We start from the raw sequence: 18,787 nt of genomic DNA, 5'->3' as shown, positions 1-18,787 counted from the left end.
ACTTTGCTGTTAGCATTGGCATAATTTTTTAAAACCACAGAGTTGTACAAACAAATATATTAAATCATAAACAAAGAAAACATGTGTATTAGTCTGATGCAATGAACTATTACTATGTAACCTTTTACTCCCAAACATCAGTGTGCATATTCCTCATACTGTTCTCTACAAGTTTCCTGAGGTGCTAACAAAGAGAATTTGTTTCACAATAAAGGGCTTCTCTAGATGATGATAATTTAATTTATTCTTGTGACCTTATTATGTGATTCAGGGGTGACATTGTAAAGAGAAATTAGATGCTAGTCACTCTTTGGGGTCAAAAGGCTAACATAACCCAGTCAAATTCCATTGTATAAAATTAACAAGGCTCCTTAAGGATGTTCTCACCCTTCAGTTCTTCAGGTCCAATCCTTCCGAGCTTACTGACCACCAACCTCCATGGTACAAGAGATGTTGCAACAACACCTTGACAGAATTCCCACAACTTAATAAGTGCCTTTGTACGTGCAGGAGTCTTGCGTGGCCTTCCATCAGGTCTCAGACATTTTTCAACTGTTATGACACATGATTCTACGAGTTCTCCAACACTATCAGTACAGACAGCGAGGAGATAGTTGTCATCATGGGAGAGACAGTAACCACAGTATAACACTGAGGCATTTTGTGCAAGTGCTTGCAAACTCGTTGCGTTCTCATCTGCAGAGTCACTTGGTGGCATAGGTATGGGATGGCAGAGGACATACGGTGCAGCATACACTTTTGCATTCTCCATCTGTAACACAAAAAAAAAAAGGTTGAAGACACAATGTATTATTTTGATTAGATATAAGGTCAGAAATAAAAAAAACAACAACAACAATAAGCTTGCTTGTCAAATAAAGAAAGATAATGCACATTGCTCACAAGCTTGGGGTGGAGAATAAAAGTGTTCAGTGAGGATTTCAAACTCATACTATCTGATGTTGCTGTTCAGAGCTAAACCAGCCATGCCGCAAAAAACATGGTTTTCTTGTAGGGAGGAAAACTGTGGAACCTGGAGAAAACCCTCTGAACAAGGAGGAAAACTATCAACAAACAAACAAACTCCACCCAGGTGCAACACCAGGTTTGGGAATTGAACCCAGGTCACAGCAACAGGTTAGTGCTCACACCACCACCCATCCTTGCTCCTCATTTGACTGCTTACTAAGAAAGGGTACTATGTTGTAATACTACCCTGGGTGAAAACTGAACCTTACCTCTCTCTGACGTAATAGAGCCTCATGCCTTGCAGCTGGCCCAAATCCTGTCAAAGATTTAGCATTTATATTCAACTGCAGGCTCTTCCGGCATCTAGAGAACACAGAGAAGGCCAAGCACTTAAGCTGTGTCACAAATGTCAATGTTGCATCTCGACTGCCATTCAAGGTATCCACCTGGAGAATCTGTTGGATGGGGACAACCTGAGGAAAAAGTTAATAAGTTATAAGTTAATATGACATTTATCAATTCACAAGACAAGAATAATTATAGAACAAAACAAAGAATTTGGTGAGCAAATGAAAATTATACAGATTCCTGATGTAAAACAACTTGTTAATATCTCCATTATGCTCATTCAAGCTCTTTCAAAAACCTGTTGGAGGATTTTCAAAGAATCTTTCCCAGCAACTGGCCCTCTTTGCTGCTCTTACCAAAGTGCAACTATATCCCAAAAGTTTCAGAGGATGTTGCAGCCTTGTTTGCTGCCATCTGGGGCTCAACATGACAAGCTCAACCCAATTGTTGATTACCATATTTCCTCAACTCAGGCTTTTCGTTATTTTTGGCACTAAAAATCACTGCCAAAATCAAAGAGTGCACCAATCTCGAGTACCTCAGAAACACCTTTTTATTGAAAAGTCTTCCTGGCAGTCTTTCACACACCATCAAAAAACCTGTCTATTTTTTTGTCACTTCCTTTTTCAACTCAATTTAAAGCTTCAAGTATACCCTATTTAACAACTGAATCCCTTAAGCAGGCTACAAACAATATGGTGTGAACATAGAGATAGAGTAATCAATACTGTGTGAACATAGAGATAGAGTAATCAATACTGTGGACAATACCTGAAAAACAACATTCTTTTTGTTGGATTCTGTCAGGTCTGGCAAAATGTCAGCAATGCATCGCAATAGCCCCACATATGAAGGAAAACTCTCCTCTCTGGAACTGTTACTGAAGGGGTTGACAATATAAACTACGACAGTGGGTGGGTCCTCACTGTTCTGTTCACTTTCATCTTCTCCAAATGCTGATGGAGCCTGCTCTGAATTTGGAGTGCCAGCACTAAAATAATAAATTAAAACAAAGATCTAACCAAAACATTTTGACAATTTACATCTTGGATGGACTGGCTCATCCTGAAACTATTCTAAAGAATACTAGGATGACAAATGAGACAAAAAGTATAAACAATTACCTGGTACTACCAGGTTTGGGTGTGCTATCCATGCCAACATCTGATCCAAACTTGGAAGGCCCTTTATCATCTGATTTGTCTCCCTTCTCCAACTCCAAAAGATGTCTATCTAGATTTAGTGAAGCCAGATATGGTCCTGGTGGGAAGAGGGAGATAAAAAAATTCATACCGGTAACTTCTAAATATCTCAAATTCTATTCAATAGGATCATGAGCTCACACTTTCTCTCACACCAGAGTTGATGAGGATGGGGCCCCCATCAAATGTCACACATGGAAATTGTGAGCAATCTAGTTATAGAAATGTACAAACCATCTTAAACCTACATGTATCAACGAGAGAGGTTTATCTTTTCATTTTATCTTGTTTACCACTGCACATTGACAGGCCAAGTGGTCACTTATCAACACAGGATGGATAGAGAACTGTTTTCACTTACCCAGCTGGTGTTTGAAGACTTGGGCATATAGTTTTAGTTTTGCTGCATCAGATGAACAACCTAGTAAGTGAGGAAGGATAACAAGCTATAACAAAAGTGACAAATGATGACACCTTGCACATAAAAAGAACTTCTTTCACGTCCTCCATTACAACTAAATGACAACTTGGACAAATTTTGAGACACCTTCATAAACTTTCTCATTCCTGCATCAGCTCTTACACCAGGGTTTGAGCTAGGATTTGATCACTGGGGGACAATTTGTCCCCTTAGCAAAAATTTTGGGGGAAATTTTTATTTTTAGGGGAACAGACAAATTAATTTTTATTCAACATTTTTTTTTTTTTAAACATTCATACTGGCAAGCCAACAAAAACATTTTTTTTACCTGATCCTTGAAATACAAGAAAAGTGATATAAACAAGAAAAGTTAAGTTATTGGTGTCAAGACTTTTTTTTTCGTCATATTTAAACAGAGGATCGATGACTATGCTTTATACTTCGAAACATTTCACAGCAGAATCTCATTGCGGCATCCCCTTTTAAAATTCCTATTTCCCCCTAATTCACTTTCCAAGTTGTTATCAGACAGTTCAATAAGCCAATCACATCCAAAGTTGTAGTTTAAATCAACCAATCACATTCAAAGTCGTAGTTTAGATCAACCAATTGAAACCTTGGTTTCAATCTCCATAGCAACAACTTACACCTCCTTTGTCAGTCTTTTGATGCCAATTTTCCCTTTCTTTCATAACTTGGCTATTCTCCTTTCCTTGGAAATTGTGATTTTTATGATTAATTTGTAGTAAGACTTCATGTTGTCCAATTTGCTCTGTGATCATACTTGTGATAAATTAATCAGACCCCCCTGTAATATGTCACTGGTATGATTACAGACTGAACTGGACTCCACCCAGTCCTATTACCATTACTTATCAGAGGCTACTGACAAAGTCAATAACATTATGATCACCTTGATGTGAGAACCAATCATCAACAGGTTCTTTTGCAAGTTTAAGTGACTTTTGACCAATCCGCAGTATTCCATCTCTGAGCACCTTGGTAATGGCAACATGTTGACCAAGACGACAAGTCTGAAGAATAGAAAATTAGCCTTGAGCAAAAATGAAAAATGACATTATACTTCAAAGAGTCATCAAAAATAAACCCATGAAAAATTTTTCAAAGCACAACTGAGGCTAAAATCTGATGCACGCCCCCACAACCAATTAATACTCCACGTTCCTCATCTTTCAAAGTTGAAAGTTCCAGCTGTTTTGTGCCTCAAATTTCAGAATATCATCCAGTCTCAATATGGGGAAAACACTGAACAGTAGACCTAATACTCAAAGTCCAAACAATTTGCAAAGTCAGAGCACCAAAGGCTAAGTGCATTAAAGGAAGCAACAAACCAGTGCAGGGGTCTCAGTCACCTCTACTACCTACCAAACAGCATGTGAAATGATTACGTGAAGGGAGAGAAGGAGGGAGAAAGGGAGGGAGAGGAAAGAGGAGGAAGGTAGGTAGGAAGGGAAATGAAGCACAGGAGGCCCAAAAGCATATGGCAATGCCCCACAAACTTTCCACAGGCCCTCCCTACATCTTATAGGTGAATTGGCTGCATTTGCTTCATTGAACCTTGCCTAAATTAGACTTGAATTGTGTAGCCTCATTAAAACAAAAACAAAAGGATCTCTTTACCTCATACACTGCACTGAATTCCTTAAAGAACAACTTCACATTATTCAACACTAACTCATTCTCTGGTGCTACAACAATGTATGCAACATCACGTTGACAAGAGTAAGGTTCAAGCAAGAGCTTCTCCTGCAAAGTGGAATAAAGAAAAAAATACAAGTTTAAAAGCCACATACAGACATCTAAGCCCAATGTACTTAGGCAAACAGTTACACCACAGTATCTCCAAAATAGGATATTTTAACTCACCCAGAAATGTAATGCAATAGGAGAAAGGGACATCCAGTCTCCTCCATAGCCTACTGTCACTGATGGAATTGGCTGAGCATGTGGTGTTTCCTCATTACCTAATTGAGTAGAGAGGAAGTACATTTGAATTTTAAAAGATTCTCACTATTAAGAGTAAGCTATTAAGCCTCCGCCTTTATCAGAACAGTAAAAATTGCAACAAGACAAAACAGACCTTTAGTTGCCAGATGATGAAGTTGTTTCCAAGACAAAGGTCCCTGAACCACTGTTCCATTGGGCTGCTCCCAAGTTTTTCTGCTTGTTGATTTTTGCAGAGCATCCTGCATTAGTTGACGAAGGAAGTTGAGCGCACCAACTGCAGTTGGATGAGGAACTTTCTGTGGTATACCATTCTCTGCACCTAAAGGAAAAAAATTATTAGAGAGAACTCCAAGTCAGAGGGTTTCATGAGTAAAGAGCCAAAATACTGCAATCACACTTTTTCAATAGATTAATAATCATTGATCCAGAGGTTAAGCATTTATGTGTGTGTATGTATTTATAGGTATATTCAATTGACCACTCCCCAATGGAGCTTTTCAGTTTAAATACAAATGAGTAAGTGAATGAATATAGTGTTTAAAAATCCCAAATGGCAGGAGGTAGACAAGTTGGCTATATGATATTTTAAGGGCAGCCAAGGAGTTGGGTTTGTGATAACTGAAAAAAAAAAAAATTTAGCGAGTAGCAGGGAGGAGGGCCTGAAACCAGGACCACTAGATTACAAGCCCAGGGCCTTAACCACTAGGCCATACTACCTCAAAAACACGACAAATTTAAAGGATTACCCTAATAATCATTCTAGTTCAGAACAGAAGCTTCAATAAGGTAAAGTCAATAGTGGCCTGGTGTGGCTTTAAGATTAGCCTAACCAGGTTTTTCACTGCCATCTGTTAGGATTTTAGATGGTAGATAGATGGTACATAGATGGTGGATATGTTTATTGAAAAAGTGCAACTTGCAGCTGGAGGGCTGAATTGCATGTACACAAAATAATAATTTTAGATAAAATTAATAAATATATAAATTGAATAATATTGAAAATGTGAATTACAAAATTGTATTTAATCTATGTAATCTAAATGTGTGTTACAAAAAAGGGCATTATATCTCTAAGTCTACTGGAAAATATAGTTCATAATTTATATATATCCAATAACTAACAATTACTACTAGATTTTCTGAGCCACATTTACATTACAGTCACAGCCAAGGATTTCACCATCAGTAGACACTAATGGACAAACTTATGAAACCCCTGTCAGTGGCCAGTTCTTCAGCAAAAGCTTGCCTTTGTAATCAGATGAAGAAACAGAGTAAATTTTTTTGTTTTCCTACATTTATTTTGTGGCCTGGCTCACCAACAGGTTCTTTGTGGCTCAGATTTTTGCTATGTGCCATATTCATGAAAACAAGTAACATGTTACCAAACTCACCTTTATTTTGTGACCATGCACCTGAGACATGTTTGACAATTCCATGATGACCCTTAAACATGAGTTGTAACTTCAAGTTGTAACAAGAAAAAGGTGAAGAACACTGACTCACAATCTCCTCTAGCAAACAAAATGGTACTTGTGAGGAAACAGCAGCAGCTGAAGCCCGTCTCCTCACACAGTGTGACACTGAACCTTCCTTTTTCACTTCAACTGCAGATTGTGGAACATTATTAACCTTTTTCAGAGTTTTCACATTTTCAGCGGAGGTTGAGTGGATATCATCAGGAAATAGACCTGTGCCGGCAGTGAATTTTACTGCCTCAAGAGCACCAAAGCCACAGACGCAGTAATCAGAGTCTCTACCTTTGTTCCCTTTGGCTTGCACACCCTCTGAGGATGTCAAACACGAACAGAGACTTACACTGTCATAGCATTTGTCACTAAAGTAGTTTGCACACGAGTCTGACAAGTTCAAAACCTTTGATAAAGAATTTGCTTCTGGCAGAGGTGTTTGAAATATGGGTTTCACCACAAGGCTACTTCCATGAAAAGTCTTTGGAAATTGCATCGGCATAGAAAATGATGACACTGATGATGCTGGAGAAGCTGGAGACATTGCTGCAGAGGTCAAGTGTTTGACATCACTGTTAACACTTGCAGGATGGGTGTTTGTGAATCCAACTGCTGGTGAGGGAGCACCAATGGTAATATCACAACTTAACACCTCAGTAGCACTGAAAAAAATGGAAATCAAAAGTCAAACTTGCTAATCATTGTAAATCTGGCTAAATTTCAAACAAAACTTCAAACGGGTAACTCATGCAAGAACTCCACATCCTTAACCCAGAGGTAACAGAGAGTGACTAACAGTAAAACTGGAGATAAACAAGATGTCTTAGAGCTTTTCAATGTAAATAATTCAGCCACCAATACTTTCACAGCAAGAAGTTATGTTTATCACACATTTGAACCCAAGATGCCTACAGCAGTAATTATCAAATATAGGACAAGATCTGCAGACAAGGAAGACATTTTCCCAGTTTATAGTGTTTCAGAATCTACATGTAACAGCTTCACTGTTCTAGCAGCAATAAAACTGACATGAATCACATCGAACAGGGAATATATTACTAACCTCTCCACTTTGGTTTCTGATGATGTCCAATTCCTCTGGGATGCCTGCTGCAAATAAACATGATGAAACATGATGAGCAATCAAAAATTCATACATAGAAGTGGTTACACAGTAGACAAAGGCCCAAAAGACCAACTATTATTGTTACTTTCCAGATGCTATCAAATTTCACCTCTTTGTATAGAGGGTATAAGGTATTACCAAATTAATCACCTATCAAAACTCAACATCTACTTGCAGTTTAAATTTTATTATCTACCCAGTATGAAAAAACAAACAAACAAACAAACAAACTTTTGTGATAGTCTTAGATTTTAATGACAACACCATTACCACTGGTAAATTCTCACAAATTCCTCAGAGGCACCAAACATAATCAGAAGGGTGGAGATAAAGATTACTTCAAACGTCTAAGTAAATATTTTAACTCTTTTAAACTCAAGTTTCATTCTGACTTTGAACTTAACCATTGCCTTAGTCAATTAAGGCCAGTTTTGCTAAATCTAGAAAATGGTCAGAGACAAAACAAAATGTGACAAAGGCTCCAAATGAATACTGAACGAGAGCTATTGCTTGTCTCCTCACCTGCCATGAAGGTGAGTACTGCATCACAGATGGTAGCCCCTGGTAATCAGGCAAACCAACTACAGCTTCAAAGGAGTAGGAGACTGGAAACTCTTGGACTTTTGGGATCTCAAACACTGGGCCAAGTTCCTAAAAAAAGGAAAGTACAGTAAACAACCCTATAAGTAAAGCCTAGATTTTTTTCAAAGCCACACCTAAAAGTCTCTTTCATTTTATTTTCTTACATGAATTTAACTCAGGTTAATTGAGAGTACCATAGGCCCTCTAAAGAGTCCCCTGGGGGTGGGAAGGGGTTTAATAGTGACAATAGGACCTCTCATAGACTCCCTGAGGTGGAGGTTAAATAATGTCCTACAGGGACCCTATAATATGCCCTCTGAGGTTGAAGGGTTTAGCAATTTTGAGGGATTTCTGAGAGGGGCCCTTTCATAAGCTCCCTAGAGGTGGCCATTTAATGATATCTGCAGATTCCACAAAGAAGGGGGCTTATTGGAGAGGGGGAAGAATGCTCATGAAAAAAGCCAAGTCATCACTTTCCTAATACTTGGCCACACTGCTACAAAGTCTAATCCAAGTATGAAAGAAACTGAGGTTCCAAATTCTTTGCTAATTCAGAATATTCAATAAGTACTTCACCCTAATGACTGCCATAAAGTTTCTTGTAAATTAGACAGAGGAATTTGGTGTTACAACAATGTACACATATTGTAACACCTTCTTACAGATAAACTTGTCTATTCTCCTTTCCTCTTTGCAGGATAACATATTGGAATTGCAAGGAGAAGTTACAAGTTAATCACTTCTTCTTATAACATTAACCCAATAGTTTGCAAACAGGTAACAAGAGACAAGAAATCCAAAATGCCTCAGAAAGAAGGTGCTTTCCTGATATGACACCAAATTCTTTTGAATAATTGACAACATGAATTATAGCTCGAATGAAAAGAAAAAAAAACATAAGAAAAATTCACAAACCATTGGACTGTGCTGTTTCTCTCTTTCAGCATCAACACCAGCAAGATGCATCAGATGTGATTCTGGAGAAAGCACTGTATTGTGCATGATGGTCTTAACACTTCCCGGGCTGATGTAGTCATTGCCAACAGAACAAGGTGGTGAGTGCGTCACTGTTTCCTGGGAGGGAGGTGTGGGGAACATGCGTGCCAAGTCTTGATTTGTTACTCCAACTGTGCTCATAATAGTATGAGGAGTGTTTATGTTCATGATAGGATCAAAGGGGGCAACCTGATTTGAAACAAAATCTATCTTCATTGCTTTTGATTGCCCAAGTTCATCATCTTCCTCATCTGTGTCAAACAACTGATCAAGGTCATTTACAGTCACAGCAAGATCTTGCTCTGTCATAAGATTGGTTGGTAAGCGGGCAATGGGTTCATGTTCATCATCGGAAGATGAAAAACTAGGAAATGTTCCTTTCTCATTCACAACTGGGCAAGGTTTGATTTCTTCCATCTCTTTTGACAAGCGTTCCTTTTCCTCTTGTTGTTTTTTGCGAGAGCTCTGCCGTCTGTTTTTCACCCGTGAAGGTGGTTTGCTGAGCTCTCCTGGTAGTGGCACTGATGGACTGTCACCACCAGTGGCACTACTTCTCCGCCGAGGCTTATTTGAGGGAGGCTTTACCTGTGTGGGTGATTTCATGGGTGGCTGAATCATTTCCATGTCCAGTTCCTCAGGTTGAGGAGTAAATGGATCAGAAAGAGGAGTGGTTGCTGGAGATGGTTGGGAGCTGTTCCTCCGCCCCTTTAGTCGACCCCCTCCTCCTGTGCTATCTGACCTGGATCTGCTTGTGGAAGATTCCCTTCTTCTTTTAGCAGGCGAAGGTATGCACTCAATCCCTCCATCAATTGAAGGTCTCTTACTGCTAAAAATGAAGATCAAATACTCCTTTGATATACAACAAAAAACAATTGAATGCTAAAACGCACATAACTATGGTTTTAAATTGGTAACTCCTTTCACAAGCTAATAAAACCCTCTGTATCCTGTTTCTAAACTACTGGAGTGAAGTTAATGAATGGTATTTCAAGAGAATTTCAAGGGCCTGTTGACAAATAAGTATATAAAATATTTCCTACCATTTTGAATAACTGAAGCCTGAAAAGTTACTACTTTCAGGCAGTCTACCTTTATGGGCCATTAAGGGATATCCAGCCCCCTAGCCCCTTTAGGTTTCCTCTGGGAGATTATTTTACCATGTGAGACACCAGAGGCCTGGAAATATTTCCACTTTAAGGGTGGAGTCTTCTGGTATATGCCAAAATAAAGAGTCTGGCCTGTCCCTCTACACTTTTCTTTCACTCTGCCCTTCACATACCTTTCCCACAAAGTTGTCTCCAATGGACTTGGTGTTGGAACATCTTTTGATACCATCAGATCACCTAGTGGTCGACAGTCAAGAGGATCACTTGGCAGTAGAGGGACAGTGAAACCAACTTCTGAAGGCAAAGCATAGCACTTCTTCACAGTATCTTCTGATGCAGTACTATCTTTGTTACCTACAAAATCTTCAAAATTGTTTGATTCTACCTTCACTGTCATTTCTGCTTGGTTATTGGCAATAGCCTTTGAGGATAATATTGAAGGGTTTACTTTCAGAAGTGAAGTTGGAGGTTGTAAGCATTTATCCTCAGTCTTCGCACTTATCGCGTGACCTTTGGGTCCTGATATTCCACTTGTGTTCACAAGAGGTGTTGATTGATATTTCCTTGAGTTCTGTGGAAAAGCAACTTCCAGATGACGTTTTTGAGTGACACTTGTCGATACATTTGACGTAGGTAGGCCTTTGGTCATTGCTCCAACATGACTTTTCAGAGCTTCGGGTCTCTCTTTATCAAGACTCTGACGATGATGAAAGGGCACCAATGGTTTCTTCTTTTCTTTCTTCAACTTTGTATTCCCCTGATTTTGTTGTGTGGATTGCAGTTGTTGTTGTTGCTGAGGCAAAGGTAGTGGATAGCTAGGGGATGGTGTTGGTCTGCTTATACCAAATGATGACCGGACTTGAGCTGGTGCCTTTGGTCTGAGAGCAAAAAGTAAAGAATCATATCATTGTTGCTTCGCAAGGATTAGGTGTAGGGTCCAAATTGCCCAGAGGCAACTTGACCCTTTTCCCTTTAGGTCTCCAGAGAGAGCAAAATATGGAAGCTAAAAAGTTTGATTTGTTACATTTTTGGCTTTTTGCTTAACCTTTTAAACCTAAGAGTGTGACCAGCATCTAATTTCTCCTTACAGTAAAACTGCTGAATCACTTATAAAGATCATGAGAATAAAGGAAATGATTGCCAAACTGGGAGGCTTTGATTGGTAAACAAATTCTCCTTGTCAGACACAAGGAAATGTAAAGAGAAGAGTATCGAGAATATTGATGTACCAATGTTAGGGTGTAAAGGATTATGATGGAAAGATAGACTTTTTTAATCCAAAATTTTATTGAATTTCTTGGTGCTTCTTTCAAATGCTAAAACTTCCAAATATTTGCTTAGCAACCAAATTGAATGCAAGGAAAGTACTCATTTATTCAAAGGACACACAATATGGCTCCTCAGTTAAAACAATGAAAACAAGGTGGCCACTAGTGGATAATTTTGATGCAGTCATTACAATTGACCTGAAAACTGCTTTGTCTCCATTTATGCAGAAAGATAAATTCATTATTGTAACAACTGACTGCTTACATTGCTTAGCAACTCACCTGCTAATGTTACTACTTGAGGTACAAGAACAGGAAGTGCGCTTGAAAGGCTCCTCAAAATCCCATTGTCCTGTTGGTACAGTAGTATCACCTGAACTGTCTGCTTTCATAAAAGATGGAGTTGATTTTGAAATACTGCTCAGGGAGGTGTTTTTGCTGAGGAGAAAGGACAGTACTTGTCAGTCAGGCAGTAACATCTTAGATATATATATATAATATTATATATATATTTTTTTATATCCAACAAAATTTAATATAAACCTTATCCCTGTAATTGAGGTAAAACATGCAGGAGTGTTGCAGCTGTGCATTACACTACCCAGAAAATGTATATTTCAAACATCAGTAGAGGTATTTTCTAGAAAGCACCATAAAGCTATCAAGTTAGATCCTCTTAGCCAGTCAGCTTTTACTTAGACTTAGACTTATCATAGTGTCTTTCAAAATTTTCAATTCTGAAAATGCTGAAATGTCTCTCAAGAGATTTTTCTCAACATCATCACAAAGGAAATTTTCAATTAACCGTTTAACTCCCAAGATCTCTTTAGTAATTCTCCTTACTGTCTGCCATTTAGTTCTTGTGATGTTAATCTCAAGAATTTGGTATTGGATCAACTAATAATCCCCTAATTAATATTTTTCTTTATTCTCATCACTTGTCTGCTTAATATTGTATTGACATTGTAGGGAGAAATTCTATCTTGGTCACTCATGGGAGTTAAAGGGTTAAAGTTTTGTATTTATCTTGATTTTGTATGGCTTGCCCCTTCTCACAGCAATAAGGAGCTTTCACAGACAGTACCCAGCAACTAGATGGAGACCTGGAATTTTCATTCCCACCTGTCGAAGGTCAGCCTTTTGCTTTAAAAGGCTGGTTTCTTTCGAGATTGACTAGAAGACAGTCACTTTTAGTCCTATCCTCAGATGTTCAACAGTTTTGGAACTTAATAAGATTAGTATAATTTCCAGCCTTTGTCTACAGCAAACATGGTTTGTAAGTTTACATACTTTGCTGCAGGTTTGGTGACTGTGATCTCTTGCCAAACTTCTTGTACCAAGGAATGTGTCAGCTTCTTCTTGTCTATGACTCCCCCTGAGGTTAAATTAGGTGCTGGAGGCAGATTTGCAGGACCTGTAACAACATCTGTAGAGTTGGGATCAAGAGGAGATGCTGGAGGGGTTAGTGATGTTGGACCAGAGCAGGTCACTGCACCAGTTTTGGGTGGCACTGACCCACCTGCAGAAGGTTAAAGGTAAAGGGTTAAATGGTTACAAGAATTAGTCCATCAAGATTGCTGAATGTGATTCTGTAACTGTATGCATGTGAAGTAATTATGTTTCCAGTAAAGTACACATACTATCATGGTGCAACAGACAGATCAGATCAGACAGATCAGTTTATGAAAAACAGGATTCAGACAATCTATGAAAATTAATTCCTCTCTAGCCTGCAATGATGACTTCCTCATTGTTGTTGAGGTGTCAGTAACACTTGCCAACAAGTCTTTTTTTTCCTAACTACCCTGGTCTGGACAATCAACAATTACCCCTGAGTTCATTACTTGTGTTATTTTTGTTAAATATTACTAAAAGAGTTCACTGGGGCCTCTCATCCACTCATTCCAGGCTAGACACTTATTAACTTTTCCAACTAACAGGGTCAGTGCTTACTAGAGGTGCAAGTATGGTGTACTTGCTCACTACAGGTTAGGTGCTTGATCGAATAAAATTAATATGGTTATTATTTATTCACTGCAAAACACTTACCAACTGGTGTATTCTTCTCATATGGCACAACAACATACATGGATGGATACCACATCTGTGTTTCTTCCACAACAACCATCACTGCCACAGGAACACCCTTGTCCTGACACAAGCTTGCTGGCTCACTCCAATCAGAACTGTAGTCAAGAGGATAAAACTTCTTCCACTCTTCCACAAGTTTGGCTGACACCATCTCTTCCATGTGGCTTGTTTGCCCAGTAAGAAACCCTGACAATCCATACGGACCCAGTAAAACTGAAGGTAAAGGTACACAGAATAAGCTCTCTGAAACATGTAAAAGGGTTAGGACTAACTAAAGGTCAACCACAAGCAGTCTTCCAGCCACAGCACTCTGAGCTGCCACTTTTGGTCAACATCAAAACATGAAAAATTTTTGTTGACTGAATTTGCAGCAAAGGTTGCCAATTTGGGGCCTGTGTTTGGCAGAAATGAAGAGAGCTAAAATATCTACATGTAGCTTGTGTTTGTGGTCCAAAGTTAAATAAAACCATTTATGTCAAAGACAACTGACATCCTTTGTTTTCTAGAGTAATTTTTTCCCCTTGGTCAGTCTCAAGATGTTTTTTTTAATTGTTTTGCTAACCAAGAAAATTTACCCCATGTATGCAGCCTAATACCACCTAAAAGTGCCCAAAATTCTTAGAAATTCAACAGTTGCAAGGATTTAACTGCCAGGTCAAAAATAGCTCTCACCTGTTGTGCTAAAATTAAGGAGAACAATGCACAGTATGCTATATATTTCAAAATCTGTTCCATTCTTTCCTTTTCCCATTCCTTTTCTAAGGATGGGATTTTTTTACAAGAAATTAATTAATCCAATAAACTGTGAGACCATTTCCCTTATCAGTACTTCAGTCCAATATACAACAGTGATTTACAGTTCTGGCTAGTAAACAAGCAACCATTTGTGATATATAACTATACCTGGGAGCCCTTCCTGTTTGGTTGCTGCAACAGCTACATCTTCAAGTGTAAGATGGCGCATCTTCTGTTGCTGTTGAATTTCAACAGCTGTACAAACAGAACTCTCCCCATGGATAAAGAAGGAAAATGAGAATGAAAGATGATTGCTGAAGACAAAAGAACACAAATGCTATTGTTACATCAATCATCATTGTGAGGAAAATAGGATTCTCACCCAGGCTCAGGGTGAATTGAGGTTATGGTTTATGTTACCAATACAAGGCAGACTATTATTATGTAAATGCTGATTTACATGGTTTCATGGCCTCTTGAACAAACCTCATATACATATATATTATTGAAAAAGTAAAACAACAATCCACCTTGAATTCTCCACCAAACTGCTTTCACATGGTTTTGTAAACCATTTTCCCAAACGAACAAATTTTCTTGACAGTAGACATCTAAAAAAGAAAGATGCAGGAATGAAAAAGAAATGTTATAAAAACCTGAAGTAATTTAAATGTCTGCACAAATGTGAAAATGAAATTTTTTTCAGGACTCATCACCAAAAATCCAGAAAACCAAGAAGTTGTCTGAAATCTTCAGCTTGATTGTTGTCCTTTATACAGTGGGTTGTTAGTTAAATTTCATATCCTATTCCTTTGTGAAATGTTGAAATAACGCTGAATGTGCACACACCGAACAATGCGAGATGGATGTCACAGAAAGAAACACTGCGCAACAGCCTAGGGAACAGCCATGAGAGAAACTAACAGTTTAATAAAGTCACAAAACTCTGTGTTTGCTCTTTTTTTTTTTTTTATAGAGTTTTCATCACAACTTGTTGATCTCTGCACAAGAAACTCCAATGATGTAGGGTCTGCTCCTGAGAGTATACATAATTTCTGATGTGTAAAACCAAACAAGCTGCAGTTTGTGTTTTTTTTGTGAGCCAACTTGATTTAGCCTACAGTTAGCTTTAAAGAACAAAACCCAAATTTTTTTTGACATTTGACTGAAGTTCTGCTACTTGGAACCCTTTGAATTAATTTCTGGGGTAATATATTAATGTCAAGCTTGTGTAAACAGCACTCAAGTATCTTACAAGAAATGCAGACTCTATCACTATGAAAGGAAAAGAAAAAGACCATTTGTTTTTGAAAACCCAACATGAAAAGGCTTCTGGAATAAGTAGAAATTGTGCTCACAAGTTAAAACTGTGACAGCTGACGACATGTGATTTATATATTCCAAGCAGTTCCTCAGACTCCTGAGGACCCTTTTCGATTAGACTTGGTTCTTTCCGTCAACTCCTCTATTGTCTTATAATGCACAATTGGTCATTTCAAATGACCACTGAGGCAGTAACTAAGGCACATGGTTCCTCTTGTAATATCATGCAAAATATATAGCTGACAGCAAAGAAAATTAGTGATGAGATCATGGGAGTGAAAGGGCTAAAAATAACCATAGCACCATTGTGCACTTGTCTTACCTTTCTAATAAATTATGTAAAGCTTTGAATAATAACGATCTTGGTTCATGAGGCAAACCATCTTCCCAACACCCATGGCATGATTCTATAAAAAATAATTTTAAAAAAAAATTAACAAAGTAAAGTATACATAGTTGTGTTACAGTTATTAAATAATCCTTCTAATAATCCAAATAGCAAGACAAACTCATCGCATATGGTAAAGCTTAATTTTAGGATTGACCCCTTTGAGAGATCAAGTGGTCACACCTGTATCAAATTTCTTCAAACAGGAACAATTCTGTACAAACACCTGTATCAAATTCCTACAAACAGGAACAATTCTGTACAAACACCAAACACATAGACAGGATAATATGTCATTTGATGTAAACAGATCGTCACTGCTATTTTTAATGTCTTGTGCTTTTGATCACCATGACAAAAGCTAAATTGGATCTTGCCGAGTGTAACACTTTTATGATGTAATTTAATCTTTAAGACTTGATAACAAAATACCGCAAAATTACCAAAACCTTACAGATGCAAAACTTTAACTGTATGCAAAACTTGATGATTCCAGAGCATTCAAAACACGACATGTTCAAAAAAGGAGAAACTTCCCATGTGAAATCTCAAAGGAAAAGTTTGAGGGAAAAGTGCCTGATGAGACATAACCTTTTAAAGAACTTGTTGTTATAAAAAGGGTGAGCCATTACCTTTTAGTTCTGCAGATACAATCCCTTGTAAATTGGGATCATCACCAAACCAGAAAACCCACAATTCCTTTGCACCACTGATACTCTTAGGATCTCCACCTGATTGACAGCCTGTCAAAGGGCACCTCCGCCATGCACATAGGATATCATGACTGAGAGCTGCTGAAAATGACTTCAACACAGGATCCTCTGAAGGATTGGCTTGGCACGTGAAATTGAAAACATACTTGCGCCATTTTAACCCACATAAATCAGTCTGTAAAAGAACACAGCAAGGTGAAACACATTTGCCAAAGCTGACATCATCTAAGCATTGTTCTCAAATAGATCATGGATAAAAACCAATCAAAATATGTGTATAATGCAGCTTATTAGATAAAAAATTTCAGCCCAAGGCAGGGTAGCCCCTTAACATTTTACCAGCTACCCTGACACATCATTGGCACCAATTTACACTCCAGGCTGGCAATGAACACTGTGAGAGTTTAGTTCCCTGTCTACAAAACAAAACATGACGACCACCCAAAGGCTTAAATACAGACCTCTAGATATACATTCCAGTCTATTTATTACCAGTTAAACCTTTCAATCTTAAGTCTGATCAAGTCAGAATTTCTCTTTACCATATCAAAACAATATGAAGCACAAAACTGATGAGAATAAAGAAAAACATCAATTAAGGGATTATTGGTTGATCCAATACCAAATTCTATCCAACACCATGGGAATTGTATCATAGACAATAAAAAAATTATTAATTAGATCTTGGGTTTGAAAGAGTTAAGAACACAATGTCTTCCACACTTCCTTCATGGTTTTACACCATAAAATCACTCTGCATTTTATCGAGTATACTTTTCTCTATACAGTGTACACATCCTATGGAACTGACATTAGAAATTTTTCTAACAAAAAACCAGCTTCATTAGTAAACAAGACCTATTGAGGAGAAAATAAATGCTTGACACACCTAGGCATTAATGGGTTAAGTAGACTTTAAATCTTGCTCTGATAACCAGAGAAAAACCATGTATCATCTTTCATTACACTTAAGTCTTCACTGGTATCTAACATCTAAAACTTGCTTTTTTTTTAATATTTTGTTGATACAGACAAATACTAAAAATATATATCATAAAATGGATTTCAATTGACAATTGACCTTTGAAACACCTCTAAATTTCAATCACGACAGATGTTATTGTCAAATGACAATATATCTGTTAATGGCAAAATGCCGCATATTGACTTAAAGACACTGCAAACATCTTGTAAGATACTGAGAGATATACGGCTCAGAGGTTTCCAAACACACCATTTTAAATGTCACTTAATGTAAATATAATTTGGTACACCTACCTTAAAAATTTCAAACTGTTTCAGAAAAAAGTGATAGATGAATAAATGTATGACCACTTCTTTTGGATAAAAATGCCATGTCAGAACTATTGCATATTCAGTTATGAGTGTTGTAAATGATCGATTTGCAAAACAAAGGAACAAGCTCATTTCCTTTTTGTACTCAGTGTTTCATCCTGATTGTCAAGAGCTTTGTAACAGTCTTGTGCAAATAAAACCAACTTTAGTATCAAATTACTGTAAATGAAAGCAACATAAAGTAAAATTCAAAACAAAACGAAACAAAAAAACTCTATCACAGTGATTTAATTTAGCCAAAAAAATACTGATAATGATACTTCACTTTAAACACAATCTCCTATTAAATCTTTTTTTTTACAGAAGTATTGGTCACAGCCTCTAAGCAACCAGATGATGACTGGATCATATTCATTGATAGGATCACATGATAGAATTCTCATTAAAATTGATGATATCACAGTTTATGCCTACAACTGAAAAACACATATTATAGAAAGTGTTATGCACAAGCAGCTTGACAATTCTTGAACTCTCCTATAGTCTCTACTTAAGTACCATCACTGAATTAAACACTAAGATGCATGATAGGGGACGAGAAAGGAAATGATATCCAACGAAAGAACCTCTCAATTGTTAGACAAATTCTCCATGTCAGTGCCTCAGTAAAGGTATACAGAATAGTTTGGCACATATGCATAATGATATTGGGGTGTAACAGGTTAGCTAAGAGACAGATCCAGTATAGAATGGTGCAACATTTTTACCACATGCTGGCTTGAAAAG

At 37.7% G+C, this 18,787-nt stretch overlaps 1 protein-coding gene across 1 annotated transcript in view; it reads right to left on the bottom strand.

Annotated features, from left to right (window-relative positions):
* Positions 1–18,787, bottom strand: part of LOC131792846 (mediator of RNA polymerase II transcription subunit 13-like) — a 28,627-nt gene that overhangs the window by 3,015 nt on the left and 6,825 nt on the right. Inside the window, 21 exon segments of the mRNA XM_066162748.1 lie at positions 388–772; positions 1,239–1,442; positions 2,089–2,308; positions 2,442–2,577; positions 2,881–2,940; positions 3,854–3,974; positions 4,582–4,707; positions 4,828–4,925; positions 5,042–5,227; positions 6,303–7,039; positions 7,441–7,487; positions 8,026–8,154; positions 9,001–9,907; positions 10,361–11,065; positions 11,738–11,893; positions 12,746–12,974; positions 13,505–13,759; positions 14,450–14,595; positions 14,812–14,892; positions 15,927–16,011; positions 16,625–16,880. Of these exon segments, the coding sequence (XP_066018845.1) occupies positions 388–772; positions 1,239–1,442; positions 2,089–2,308; positions 2,442–2,577; positions 2,881–2,940; positions 3,854–3,974; positions 4,582–4,707; positions 4,828–4,925; positions 5,042–5,227; positions 6,303–7,039; positions 7,441–7,487; positions 8,026–8,154; positions 9,001–9,907; positions 10,361–11,065; positions 11,738–11,893; positions 12,746–12,974; positions 13,505–13,759; positions 14,450–14,595; positions 14,812–14,892; positions 15,927–16,011; positions 16,625–16,880 (5,269 nt within the window).

The sequence above is a fragment of the Pocillopora verrucosa genome, chromosome 2, assembly GCF_036669915.1.
Source record: "Pocillopora verrucosa isolate sample1 chromosome 2, ASM3666991v2, whole genome shotgun sequence".
Lineage (NCBI taxonomy): Eukaryota > Metazoa > Cnidaria > Anthozoa > Scleractinia > Pocilloporidae > Pocillopora > Pocillopora verrucosa.
The sequence above is the reverse complement of the archived record's forward strand: the minus strand, read 5'-3'. Positions and strand labels throughout refer to the sequence as shown.